Source organism: Phoenix dactylifera, chromosome 6 (genome assembly GCF_009389715.1).
Source record: "Phoenix dactylifera cultivar Barhee BC4 chromosome 6, palm_55x_up_171113_PBpolish2nd_filt_p, whole genome shotgun sequence".
In the NCBI taxonomy this organism is placed as follows: domain Eukaryota; kingdom Viridiplantae; phylum Streptophyta; class Magnoliopsida; order Arecales; family Arecaceae; genus Phoenix; species Phoenix dactylifera.
The window spans coordinates 11,273,212-11,286,296 of NC_052397.1; the positions used below are offsets into that span (position 1 = coordinate 11,273,212).

General features: G+C 35.6%; 1 protein-coding gene across 6 annotated transcripts; it reads right to left on the minus strand.

Moving 5' to 3' along the window:
• Window positions 1-463: 463 nt before the first annotated feature.
• On the minus strand, window positions 464-12,534 carry LOC103714913 (dehydrodolichyl diphosphate synthase complex subunit NUS1). Of its 6 annotated transcripts, XM_039127413.1 has the most exons (9): window positions 12,391-12,534; window positions 12,035-12,086; window positions 11,318-11,343; window positions 11,055-11,215; window positions 10,729-10,781; window positions 10,372-10,573; window positions 10,133-10,229; window positions 1,673-1,755; window positions 464-942 (listed from the first exon to the last, which is right to left on the minus strand). In XM_039127413.1, exons 2-9 carry the CDS (start codon window positions 12,080-12,082, stop codon window positions 908-910), a joined length of 705 nt encoding a protein of 234 aa, XP_038983341.1. In that variant the 5' UTR covers window positions 12,083-12,086; window positions 12,391-12,534; the 3' UTR covers window positions 464-907. The 6 variants fall into 6 exon arrangements, with proteins under 6 accessions (XP_038983341.1, XP_038983342.1, XP_038983343.1 ...); XM_039127414.1 differs by having other exon boundaries at window positions 10,372-10,456; window positions 11,055-11,343; XM_039127415.1 differs by having other exon boundaries at window positions 477-892; window positions 10,372-10,456; window positions 11,055-11,343.
• Between the last annotated feature and the right edge of the window lie 551 nt (window positions 12,535-13,085).

A 13,085-nucleotide genomic window follows, 5' to 3' on the forward strand; every position in this document is an offset into this window, starting at 1 on the left:
TAACTCAGGTTGCTGAATCTCAATGAGGCGGCTACATGTGGATCGGCAGATGAGTTGAGATACAACCAAAACGAATCAAAACCCGCAGCAATGCAAGTCTGGCAAAATCATGTGAAAAGGCTTTGGATCATACCTTGAACTGAAACATGCTAGAAAAGCCCAATGGTTTCACAACATGTGAGAAAGCAACAAAGGGATCCCTTTGTGGCATGAGTACAAGAATCAGGAGTACACGAATTTCTAATAGCTACTAGAAACTCCGTATCACACAGCTAAAGAAACGAAGTCCTTTCGTCACAAGCATGCAAGATATTAGCTCTATTTTTACTCCATAAATGATATTATTTTCTAACAAACGATTGGTGCATAATTGCTGATTTATCTTCTCTTTCGTTTCTGTAAATTTGAAATAAACTTATGAGAAAGTATGAATGGTGTAAACATAACAGAAATGGAAACAATATAGCGTTTTCATTTAACTATTGTACTTTTTGCTGATATATATTAGTGAAACTACAATAACGACAGTAATAGGTACAGGGAGTAGACAAGCGATTTGAGGAGTTTACCATCCATGATTCAAAAATATGTATAAAGGGAGCACTAAATATGTTTTTATAAATAAAAGTAGCGAAAAAACATATATATGATTGACACTGCCGATGCAAAATTGCTTTATAAGGCACTTTCATTTCTTGCTGATTGCAGCAATCAATATCGCCATCATTCTATGACTACTTAGAAACTTAATGTGTTGATTACATAGGTAATATCAATCCTTCGTTGGCTTTGGAGGGCATGACTTGTGCAGATGGACTGGCCTGACCATTTGGAGCTCAGAGACCTTATGCTGTTTGATTATTGCAGTACAATCAAAATCTGCCTCATGAACCTGAGATCGTAGAGATTAGAAATGTTCATAAACAAATTGAGGCATGTTCTCTGCAATGAAAATAGTTCAATGGGCAGAACATTCAGCATTCCTGATACCACACATAAGGGTCCAATGAAGAGCAAGGAGGCTAAAATTTTTCAAAGATAAAGAATCAACTACCTCCAGGTTCATATTGATAGTATTTAGAGCACATGGAATGCATACATCTGTTTTAAGAGAAATAAGCGTTTGATGTCTGATGAAATTTTTGGAATTCATTAATGCATGCATAAATTGATAAAGAAACCTGTTTTTTGTGCATGCGTGTGTGCGCACTTTATCTTCTGGTATATCCAACTTCCCATTTCTTCAATCTCTTTCAAACCCTAGAGAGAATCGAGAAGGGTAGATCTGCTAAAGAGGGGAATGATCATACCGAACCTTGGGAGCCTTTGTGAACCTCAAACTTTCATTTAAACACAACCAAGGAATGCTGAATGACTATGCTTAGAAATATTTTCAATGGTGATGTAGACGCACTTCTGATTTGACTACATGTATATTTAGAGTACTTTCACCGGATAGTTTGAGTGTGTGCAAACAGGAGAAAATGTATCTTTATCATCTCTCATATCAATCTAACATTAGATAAAACTGGAAGTGTTTTACAATGCTAGGATGACCAGTCACACAAATGACACAGGAGACTTCTGTAGTTACATATAGCAGAGCAAATGGTTACAAAGTAACATAAAATATGTTAGCTTGCAGACATAATCCGAGTAGTCGGGTACTTACCATAGTTTTGGTGCTTCTTTGAGAAGTCATAAATGGCTTTCACAACTGCACCATATTTCATGGATCTCAATGATCCCATATGTCTGAAAAGTAGCAAAAGAAACTTCAGTTCAGTAGATTAAAATGCGAAAAAAAAACTAAAAGGATAATAAAAGAAACAGGACACAAGCATTAACCCCCCAACATTCATTCCACAAATATGTGCTCATCCATGTGGTCGTGCACAACACCAATTCCTCAAGAAGTAGACTATTTTTTATATTAACTTTAGAATTATATTATACTCTAATATATACGGAAACAGACAACAATATGGAACCATACTGGGATCTTTAATATTGAATGATAAAACTAGTTAGTTAATAGGAAAATGAATATCAGAATGGCAGCATGAGCTTTACTTCGTGAATATTTCCCATGATTAATAATCAATGTCACTTGATTTTGCCTCAAAAGCACATAAACATAGCATAGAATTGCATCTTTCTACTGGTGCAAGAAATGAAGATATCATATGCAAACATCAGCATCAATCAGAAAACTCATAGCATTCACATCAATGCATATCCAGACATGCTTAGGTTGATGTATATACCCTAATCTTCATACAATACAGTATGCCGCCACAATGACTTTGTCAAAGACCAGCCATGAGTTCATGAAGCTTATGTCAATCCTTGAACCAATATCATGCAAAGTCAGAAGAAGCTTTGCAGAGGTTTGGGCAATCTAAATTTGTAAGAAAAGCTCAGAAAATTGGTTACATCAAGTGGGTACACATAAATCTATTCTAATACTAAACCCGAACTCCCAACTGTTCCACCTTTCCCAAGGCTCTGGTTGTGTGGTTGTCCATCTCCCATCTTGGTCATAGAATCACCCAAGTTCAGGTCCATAAGCAGTGACAATCACCCTATGAAGACTCACTTTAACTGCGGCTCCGGTGGGTTCCCTTAACCAAGCCACTACATATGAGTCCCCGGCTTATTCATCAACAGGCACGTAGTCATAGATCACATTGGCTCATTCTTCAACAGGCATGCAATCAGAGATCAGATTCTCCTCCCACTGCTTGGGAGCTTACAGAAGGGTAGATGCCTTTGGTGTCCTTTCCAGTCAAGAATTGAGGCCTCAAAATCACTAGCCTTTTCTCTCATGCCTTTCTTCATTCATGGTTCGATATTCTAGTGTCCTAGGCGTAGAGGAATCACATCAATCCATCCCGTACTTGGTGGACTATCATAGCTATTTTCATCTTAAATAAGTATAACCTCACTTATTTGAATTCTTAATTCAAGGGAGAGAAGAAATGCACAACCCAAAAATCAGAGTAATGAAATTACATGAATAAGTGATCACATGTCACACTCCGGTACATATGTATGTATGTGTTACATACATAATTTGGTAAGTTTATTATATTGAAACTCCTAAACTTACATGGAAAACAAATTCAAATTATTAGATAAAACGGATTTTTGCAACATATAGAACCTGCCGGTCGTTAGATTGGGACTCAAAAATAATTGAGTAATATACGCAATCTAGTGATTACAAAATTGGATATCTATTTCCCCCTTGTTTTAGCTAGACCCATGCCCATGCATCTACATACAAAGAATATCAATTGATCTATAAGGGACAATTTCTGAAACATAATGTCAGATCTTAGATACCTGGACGAGAGTGGTACGAGTAGATTTTAGTACAAGAGCAAGGAGGCAAAGCTCTTTAAAAAGTTTAAAAGCATGGAACCACCTATATAAATTATTATAAACATCTATATTTATATTACAATGAAAACTCCCATAAGGTTTCTCCCCTAAACTTAAAAATTGATTCTGAAAGTTTTCCTTTGTTTAGTAAACAAGTCTCTTGGTTGCATCTGCATTTTAGGGAGGCAAGTATCATTTACAAGTACAGCAGTCGAAGGTATGCATAAATGTACCACTCAGAAAGTAGGGTAAAAAAAGACTCTAAAATCAGATGGGATCACATCAATATTTCATATTTCTCTCCACTGGATCACATGCTCAATATATTATAGATTTCTACAAATACAGTTATTTCATTGAGCAAAAATATATGAACCATGACTTCAAAAATATAAAACAACATTAGTACAATGGTCATCAGACTAAGAATGACTTCGAAAAATTGCAGTGCATGCTTGTGAGTGACTAGAAGTTAGAAGCATTTGGAAATTTCAGATTATAAGGTTTAGATTACCTAAATGAAATAAAGGACATCAACATTCAACATATATTCATTTCTAACCCAAAATTTCCTTGGTCAAGAATTTGCCACCAACTCCTCGGATAGAAGTCACTGATCCAGAATGATCACCAAACTCGATGTGGAACACTTTAGCCACTATGAGTATTCAAGAGGATCACTAGACTCGAAGTGGAATACTTTGACTACTACGAGCCGGGTTGGACAGGGTTCAGAAGTGAGATCCGCCACATCAGGAAGCTAAATCGCAATCCAAACTTCAGAAGGCCATAATTTGGTCATACGATACCCAATTGAGATGATCTTCTTTTTTTTTTTAAATTGAGTATCTTTTCGAAATTTACAACTTTGAGCCAACCTCCTAAGAGATTGAATCGGGCCGAAATTTTATCGTTTAGGCTCCAAAACGGATTGGTCAAACCAAAATTTTCTTTTCAGGTAAGGTTTTGACCGAGCGTAGCTCTTTTTCCGAGAAGAATCAGATAGAGTTGATGTAGAAGTCGAGATCTACCTCCTAAAAAAATTTCGCTTTTTTTTGAATATTTTTATTAATTATATTTATTTTAGGATATCTAGTCCTATTCGAACTAGGAGAGAAATCCAACCCAAATTGTAAAACGAAGGACCCCATTAGTATTATAAATAGGAGCTATGTACCTTAATTTAAGAAGTGGAAGAATCAATGGCAAAAAAAAAGAAGTTAAATCCCTACTTTCGAGATTCCTCCTTTTTCTAGTTTTCTTTTGAGAGATCCGAGTTGACCGGATTAAAAAAAAAAAAATCTTCTTTCTCTTCGATTGAATCAAGTTGGTATCAGAGCTATGCTCTTACCTAGTGAAATTCCAACTTGATCTGATCAGATCAAGTAGGTATCAGAGCTTCGGTCCTCTACATCTATGGAGGCTTTAATGCATGGTCCAAATGCGCGAGTAGTACAAGTAGTCAGGAAAAGGGCTATTCGTGCTTGAAGTAAATTGAAAGACAAAAGCAAATATGATTGCTACTTCTACCTCGACGGATGATGAGATGATGGAACGTCTCACACAACTAGAGGAGAAAATAGCCTAACTCACTGAGATCATGTCTCGATTGGCAATGCCTTCAACACAAGCACTAACTCTATCTTCAAGCAAAACCAAGTGGTTTAGCCGCGAGACAGGGAAGCAAGCATTTCTCCATCTTCAGTTCTGATTTAGCAGGAGCTAAGTTTTCTAAACAAGGAGAGCTCTAATTCATAAGGATCACCAAACTCGATGTGGACTAATTTGACCACTATGAAAATTCAGAAGCATCACCAAAACTGATGTAGAATACTTGGCCACTACGAGTATTCTGGAGGATCGCCAGACTCGATGTGGAACACTTTGGCCTTTACAAGTATTCAGAAGGATCATCAGACTCAATGTAAAACACTTTAATCACTACGAGCAGAGCTGGATAGAATTAAGGAGCGAGATCTACCACATCGGAAAGTCGAGTCGCAGACCAAATTTAAAAGCGCATATTTGGTTGTACAATGCCCGATTGAGATCTTTTTTTTAAATTGGATATCTTTTCGAGATCTACAACTTTAGGCTAGAAGGTTGAATCGGACCGAAATTCCATCGTTTAGTCTCCGAAGCAGACTGATCAAATCGAAAGTTTTATTTTCGGATAAGACTTTGGCCGGACGTAGCTCTATTCGAGAAGAATTAGGCGGAGCGATAGAAAGCAGAGTTGATGTAGAAGTCGAGATCTTCCTTCTCAAAAATTTTAGTTTTTTTCTAGAATACTTTTATTAATCATATTTATTTTAGAATATCTAGTCCTATTCGAACTAGAAGAGGAATCCAACCAAAATTGTAAAAGGGAAGACCTTACTAGTATTATAAATAGAAGCTATGTACCTCAGTTTAAGAGGTGGAAGGATCAATGAAACAAAAGAAAACTTAAAGCCCTACTTTCGAGATTCCTCCATCTTCTTCTAGTTTTTTTCGAGAGATTCGAGTTGAATGAGTTGAAAGAAATCTTCCTTCTCCCCGTCAGATCAGTCACAATTAATACATGCTAGTACAACATTCTTAAACTTTGATGCATCATATTTGATCCATAAATCAATATATATATAGATTGGCAAAGGCTTGTTATTTTATGCTAATATTCCTGGCGTCTAGCTCATGCAATGCACATTGGAAGAAGAATGAATGGCTGGCCCACCATCTAATTTTTGTTTGTTCTCCCTTAAGCCTTAAGACTAACTACATTTATTGAAAAAGCTCATAATTTGCTTGATGAATTTATCCTTCCTCCTTTAAAGGTAGAGAACTAAAACAAATGGGGTGTAATTCTGAAAGAAGAGAATGCACATAAAATGATATATAGATGGGCAGCTAACAGACTCACAGGCTCAGGGACCGAGGTCAGAGGCTTATGGCCTACTTGGTGATAATAGAAGAGAACATAATCCCATTAGTTTCAGTCCTTCAACATCTTGTTCATCATTTCCACACATGTCTGTGCGCACAAATGTACATACAGAGAAGATCATTTATCTTGTTCTGTAGCTTAAGGAGTTTGACTCTCATAAACAGATTTGTGGAATCCTATACCTGTGCTCACACATTATTGCTTAATAATTTTCTTTCACAAATAACACTGAAGGTAGAGTGGATGAAATCACAGCCATGGGCAAAAGAGTTCTATAACTCTTAGAAAGTCAACAGCTTTTAAGAAAGGAACTGAAGGCAACATTGTTCTTGGTGGAAGCATCTACAAAGAATCCCATCAAATTTAAATTTTAACAGTATGGCACCTTATAGATATTCCATGCCATGACCTAATACCTTGCTGCAGACGTCACACATGCAACATCAGGCCAATGATTTTCAGTAATAGAGAAAAAGAAAGTTTTTGCTGGGTGAGCAGCAACCAAACAAAGTCTGGACCAACAAGATTGCAACCATTTTTCCTAGGTAATATAGGTTTACACGAGTGCAAAAGTATTGCTATGCACAAGAAGGTGATTGACTAATTTCATGTCTCTACGCATGTGATAAATGGAAAGTGGAACAACATACAAGAGGACAATTTGGATGTAATTTTCTATGAGAATCCTAATTCCTGTCGGTAGCCAACAGAAGCGATATATTGTAAGGAGCAAGCTTACCCCAAACTAAAATAGGGGTACTAATACACTTCACCACAACTGTAATACTACTATTTGTTGAAAGCTGGAAGAGGCATGCATAATGCCTCACCTCATGCAATAGTTCTCCTCTAGAACAAATTCCAAATCCCAAAGTCAATCAAAATTTCACAGTCTTCACTAACATTAATTGTTCAATTAGTTGCCATCAGTGGAAAAAAGAGTTTGTCAAAGGCTGCATCAGCAAGCCATATACCTTCCAAAAACTTAACTATTCTATTCCATTTGCCAAACAAGTTTCTCTACATAAAAAAATCCCCTCCTCCACATAAGAAACTTACCAAATATAAAGATGTGCACACATAAGACAGAGAGAGAGAGAGAGAGAGAGAGAGAGTTAATCCAAAATTTACAGACTTTGGAAGTTTGAGGTATCATATGTTCATTATAGGAGATAGGTTATGAGGTCAGGTCAATTTTAAGTTTTAACAGCTATTAATTATTCTGGTCCTAGGTTCCTGAATTAGAAGCATATGATATCATACTAGACCGCCTCAATGGTAGCATAAGCTACTCTAATCGTTGGTTCCAATGACTTAAAAACTAAAGCAGGTCAGATTAGCATTTCACAAATATGCACTGACGAATCAGTAAATTAAAGCAGAGTATATCAAGCCCTTAAGACCATAACCAACAATAGATGAGTCAAAGCAGCCAACACCATTGGACTTTGATTTAATAAAATGCAGCCAATAAAAAATATTAGAGACCAAAAAAGAAATGATTTTTTGAAAGAGAAAAAGAAGTGAGGACAAAATTTTAGAAACCTTATATAGTTGTCAAAACTAGAGCAACAAAAAACATGCTTGGAGAACAAAACTTGTTTTACTTTTGGAGCAAAAAATTGAAAGTCAACTAAGAGTTATATATTGATTGGTTATTCAATATACAACCAGAACAGATATTACTTGGCATAATCTGGATAAAAATAAGTAATAAGTGGCAGAAGATATAAATGTTGGACTTATATATTAAAATAGAAAAATAAATAAGCATAAACATAACCATCATGCCTTATCCCCACCAGCTGGTGTTAGCTTTATTGATTCATAATTACCTAATTCCTGTATGACAAGTGAATTCTGAAATGACAGAAAGTGAACTGGTTCACAGTGCAGTTTGGTAATAATGGGAAAAGAAGAAAGAAGAAAGAATTATTACAAAAAAGAATATTTAATTAATTCACAAATATAAAACTCTCTCATTGTCTTTCTCTTCTTTTATTCATTTCTCGTACCTTGATAAGTTCAGGCCATGGTTTTGTCAAACGTTTCTCTATATTGATATTAGACCTTTTCTTGGTAAGAATTTTATACAACAATAAGAAACGTTCTAAAATCATACCAAATAAATATAATAGAAAATCTGCATTCTACTTAGCAAACCTAATTCATTTTGAACGGCAGACTTACAATTATGATCTAGAAACCAAACCAAGTGAACCAACAAACAACTGAACTTTATACAACAATAAGAAATGCTCTAAAATTGTAACAAATAAATAACATAGAAAATGTTCATTTTACTAAGAAAACCTAATTGATTTTCAATGACAGGCTTACAATTATGATCTAGAAACCGAACCAAGTGAACCAACAAACAAGCTAACCATTTCAGTTGAGTCTACCTCTAGTGCTACTGCAAACTATTCAGTCATTTCTCTCAACTTCCATTCTTGTCCGCTGAGATTTTCCTTTCCCTTCTTAGATCCTTCAACACAAATTCAAGCACCTTACTCAGGCTCACTAACATCTTCATGATACATCCCTATGCCATCTCAATTTGATATCTATCACCTTATACTCCATCAGTGCAACTCCTGTGCCCCCTCTAACTAGAATAAGTATTCACTTCTCACTCTACAATTTCTAGTCTACCACATCCATCTTGATATCCTAATATCTGCAATGTCCATCTTCGTTGCTTAAACTTTCTTTTCAACATTTTGAACACAGTATTATCGATCTCCATCTTTTTTTCATGAAACTGCTAAAGCATGCAAATCATAAACTGAAATAGAATTCTGTTGAATAAATATGCAACTGAAATAGAATTCAATATCATGAGCATACTAATCACCAATCCAAAATATTGTCTACATCCTAAGTTCTTATCCAATATGGAATATGGGATGTAATTTAGTCTATGTTAGATGTCCTTCATTAATTCATTAAGCATTTATAGTGCAATAGGCCACCAATTGCATGGTTCCCTAAATTCGCCCAACTAGAATTAGCTGAATCATGGTTTATATAAGAAAGATGCATGAATTAAACATTTAAAGAATATTTAACATAAAAATTTCAAAAATCTTCCCTTGTTCTAGCTAATTTTATTTCTATAAGTTTAAAAAAAACTGAAATATTTGCGCTGGCATACAAAAAAGTAGATGGTAAAAGCAAACCAAAACAGTGGAAACTCAATTTATGGGGACCTAGCCAACATAGAGAAACACCCAAATTTTAATTAAAAAGAAAAAAATCTACTAAAATATCATGCATTACATCTATTTGGACTCAAAATCACAATAAACACCCAGGTTACTGAACACAGAAGCTGAGTTATAGGAATATATATATAACAAGAAAAAGAATCAGTCCTCTCACATACTTATGATGTCAATTGACTTATGGTCCAAATTGTTCTGACCTGGACTACAGGTTCCATGTAGTTCTATAACACTGGTAACACTAAAGATGGTCACAATAATGGTTCATTTGCCCCTAAAAAGGGGATGTTCTATAGAAGATGACAGACCTCTATATTATCAACATACTACTAAGAAAGATATGGGTACCATGTTAAAGTAGGCTATCCCATGTCATTAGATAATCTTTGATCCTCTACCTAATATATGCATTACATAACATATGCTTTACTAAAAACTAACAATGAGAAAATATATGCTAGCTATAAAACAGTAAGATAATAAAAAATTGGCACAGAAAACTATTACTACTATTACCCTCATTATTCTTTTGGAGTACAGAGAAGGGAACATGGAATTTTTTCCATTCATGAATCATGACAATGAAACTTACACAATCTCTGTGTACCGTATCCTCCATGCAGGAAATCCTAAATGGCATCTAGCAGGCCCATATACAAGAAGGAGATCAGGATCTGGTCCACCATGACCTAACCAGGAAGAATTTAAAATACATCATGGAGTGCAGCTATAATAAACACCTAAGCTACATACGAGAGACAAACAAGAAATGAAGAGAACCACAACATAAGTTTAGTATGACTTGCATGTAAGGGAAGAAAAAGAACAAACCTACTGCTTTTAGAGCATTCGTCACATCAGTTTCTGTGAAGACCGGCTCCATCTTATTGTAGCCTACAGAATCACCTTCCAGATACTGCAAACATAGAAAGCTAGCTGCTTTAGCAACCGCTCCTTTACCATCAGAGAAAGAAAGAAGCTCTACTGTCATTCTTTCTTGATGAACTGAAGCCACAGCATTTCCATCGGCAACCTAAATATTGCAGTAAATTATCTTAGAATTCAACATCATCCACAAGGATAATTTAGCATCAAATGATAAGTAGTCTTTTCCTAAAGTCAAGGATTCTGCATAGAATACATAATGAAACTAGAAATTACAGTTCATCTCACAGATCATGTTCTTACACTTGGATTTTCTGAGCTCTTTAGATCAGTTTCCACTGACTTCTTCAGCACTCCTAAACCATCAAAAACAATGACAATAAATCACCTGTTTTAAGATCACTTAAACTATAAGAGAAAAAATAGTGGGAGGACATATATAATGCATCAGTAATGCACAATATGACATAATCTTCAATGTGAACCAACCTGCATATTTCTATCTCTATTTTGCAGAATTCATAGAACATTGTAATCAACAATAAGTGAATGATATACAATCCAAATCATTCACTAAACCTTGAAGAGTATATGACATTTGTTGAAAAGGAATGAGTGTACATGCTTACCTTCCATGTCATAAAGAGTTACATACTTCACACCAATAGATGACAACCAGCTTAAAAGTTGCTTGATCTTTGTAGTGTTTTTAGCTTCTTCACTTTCTACCACAATTGCCAGGTACCGAAGCTTGTCTAATTGGAGATTTTGATACTTCTGTAGTAATCCACTTGAAATCATATAGTAAAGTAGTTGTTTAATCAGATAAGACCCAAGATGCACGATGCTAACTGGAAGATGGAGTAAACACCAGAAAAATCCCAGAGTAAACCTCAAAATTTTGGATGACTGGACCCTCTGCATATTCCAAGAACCATAAAAAGAGCCAACTTCAAACATATGCTTTTTAAAGGAGGGAAGAAAATATGAACCATGTCAACATTTAACCTTATTTGTCCAAAAATTCCACAGAGAAAGGAAAGCAAGGAAAGAGTGGCAAAAAAACAAGAACAACCGTGTGGAAATTACACTTTTTTCTTAAGGGGATGCCAAGAAGTGATCATTTAACTCAACATATTCCCAAAAAAAAGGCAGTGATTATTGCAAACTATATATTCTCAAACCAATTGCATAATAATCAATAAGACAATCTCCCATAACAACCAGGCACACAACCTTGTAAGAAAACAAAACATATGAATCAAATAATTTATCAAGGATTGGTTTGTTTTCCTATTAACCAAGCTATTCAAACAAAATCCTTTCCTACCACTCCTATGCAAAATTCGCATCAGGGTGCCACTTCCACTTCTTATTTTTAAAAGAAGAAAACTTTGTCAATCATCAAACAGTTTTCAAGACAAATACTCCAACTAATGATCAACCAAATCCAGTAATCTTTGACAATCGAACAAATTAAAGAACTTGGCAAAGCATGAGCTTCAAAACTACTCAGGAACACATCATTAGTTCTCACAAGCCATTCCAAGAACACATTGTTGGCAGTACAAGTGCAAGCACATAACTTTTAAAAAAGCGAACCACTTACTTGTAGAGGGGGGATTAAGACCCTTGCAATTTCATCGGATAAATCCATAAATCTGCAATGAGAAAACAAGAGCAACCAACCGATCAATGCAATTAAGCTCGGGTCTTTGAATACAAGAATGGAAATATTAAGTTAATCGGTACTTCAAAAGACGAAAAAGATGAAAAGAAAAGAACATCTGGCGTCGTTTGTGCCAATCGGTCTCCATAATTCCACAGGGTTACAAAAGAAAGTTCTCAACAGTCTTAAAAGAGATTTCGGCGGTGAGGAGTAGAAGCGAGCGTGTTTGAAGTGATAGCGTTTGTTCGCTGGGAGATTAAGAGGAGCATGAGCGGCGTGAAGGAAGGGCCACTTACCGGTGGATCCTTGACCGCGGAGCCGCCGGCCTCGGGCCGGCCCCCTCCCGAGATCGCCCTCCTCCCTTCCCGGGAGAAGAAAGGAGAAGAAGAGAGAAGGGAAAAAAAAAGGAAGCTTCGAGAAGAAGAAGGAGAAGAGAGGAAGAAAAGGAAGAAGAGAGAAGAAGCTTTGGAAAAAGAAGAGAAGAAAAAAGAAAAGGAAGGAAAAGAAAATAAAAAAGAAGAAAAGAAAAAGAAAAAGGAAAAAAAAAGAAAAAAAAGAAAAATACATAAATAAATAGTAAATAAATAAATAAGGAATTAAGATAATAAATAAATATAAATAAAATAAAATAATAATTAGCCCTGTAACTGGCCTTGGGCCGAGCCAATTCATTCCTAAATTAACTGTTTACTTCACTGGGCCTGAATAAAAGAACTCTGTAATTGGGACTAAACCAGAAATTAAATTAGGCCTGAACTCGAAGTCGAAATTGGATCAGACCTGAACCAGAAATTGAATCAGACCTGAACCGAAAATTGGGTCAGATCTGAACCAGAAATTAAATTAAACTTGAACCAGAAGTTGAATCAGATCTGAATCAGAAATTGAATCAAACCCGAACCAAAAGCTGAATCAGACCTAAACTAGAGGTTGAATCAGGTCTGAACCAGAAGTTGGAATAGACCTAAACTAGGGGTTGAACAGGTATGAA

Coding starts and splice junctions, on each gene's coding strand:
- LOC103714913 (XM_039127411.1), bottom strand. CDS start 12,082: ATGGATTTATCCGATGAAATTGCAAGGGTCTTAATCCCCCCTCTACAA. Junction 10,230..10,371: donor GAATGCTCTAAAAGCAGTAG/GTTTGTTCTTTT, acceptor CTTCCTGGTTAG/GTCATGGTGGACCAGATCCT. Junction 943..1,672: donor AAAGAAGCACCAAAACTATG/GTAAGTACCCGA, acceptor TTTTCATTGCAG/AGAACATGCCTCAATTTGTT.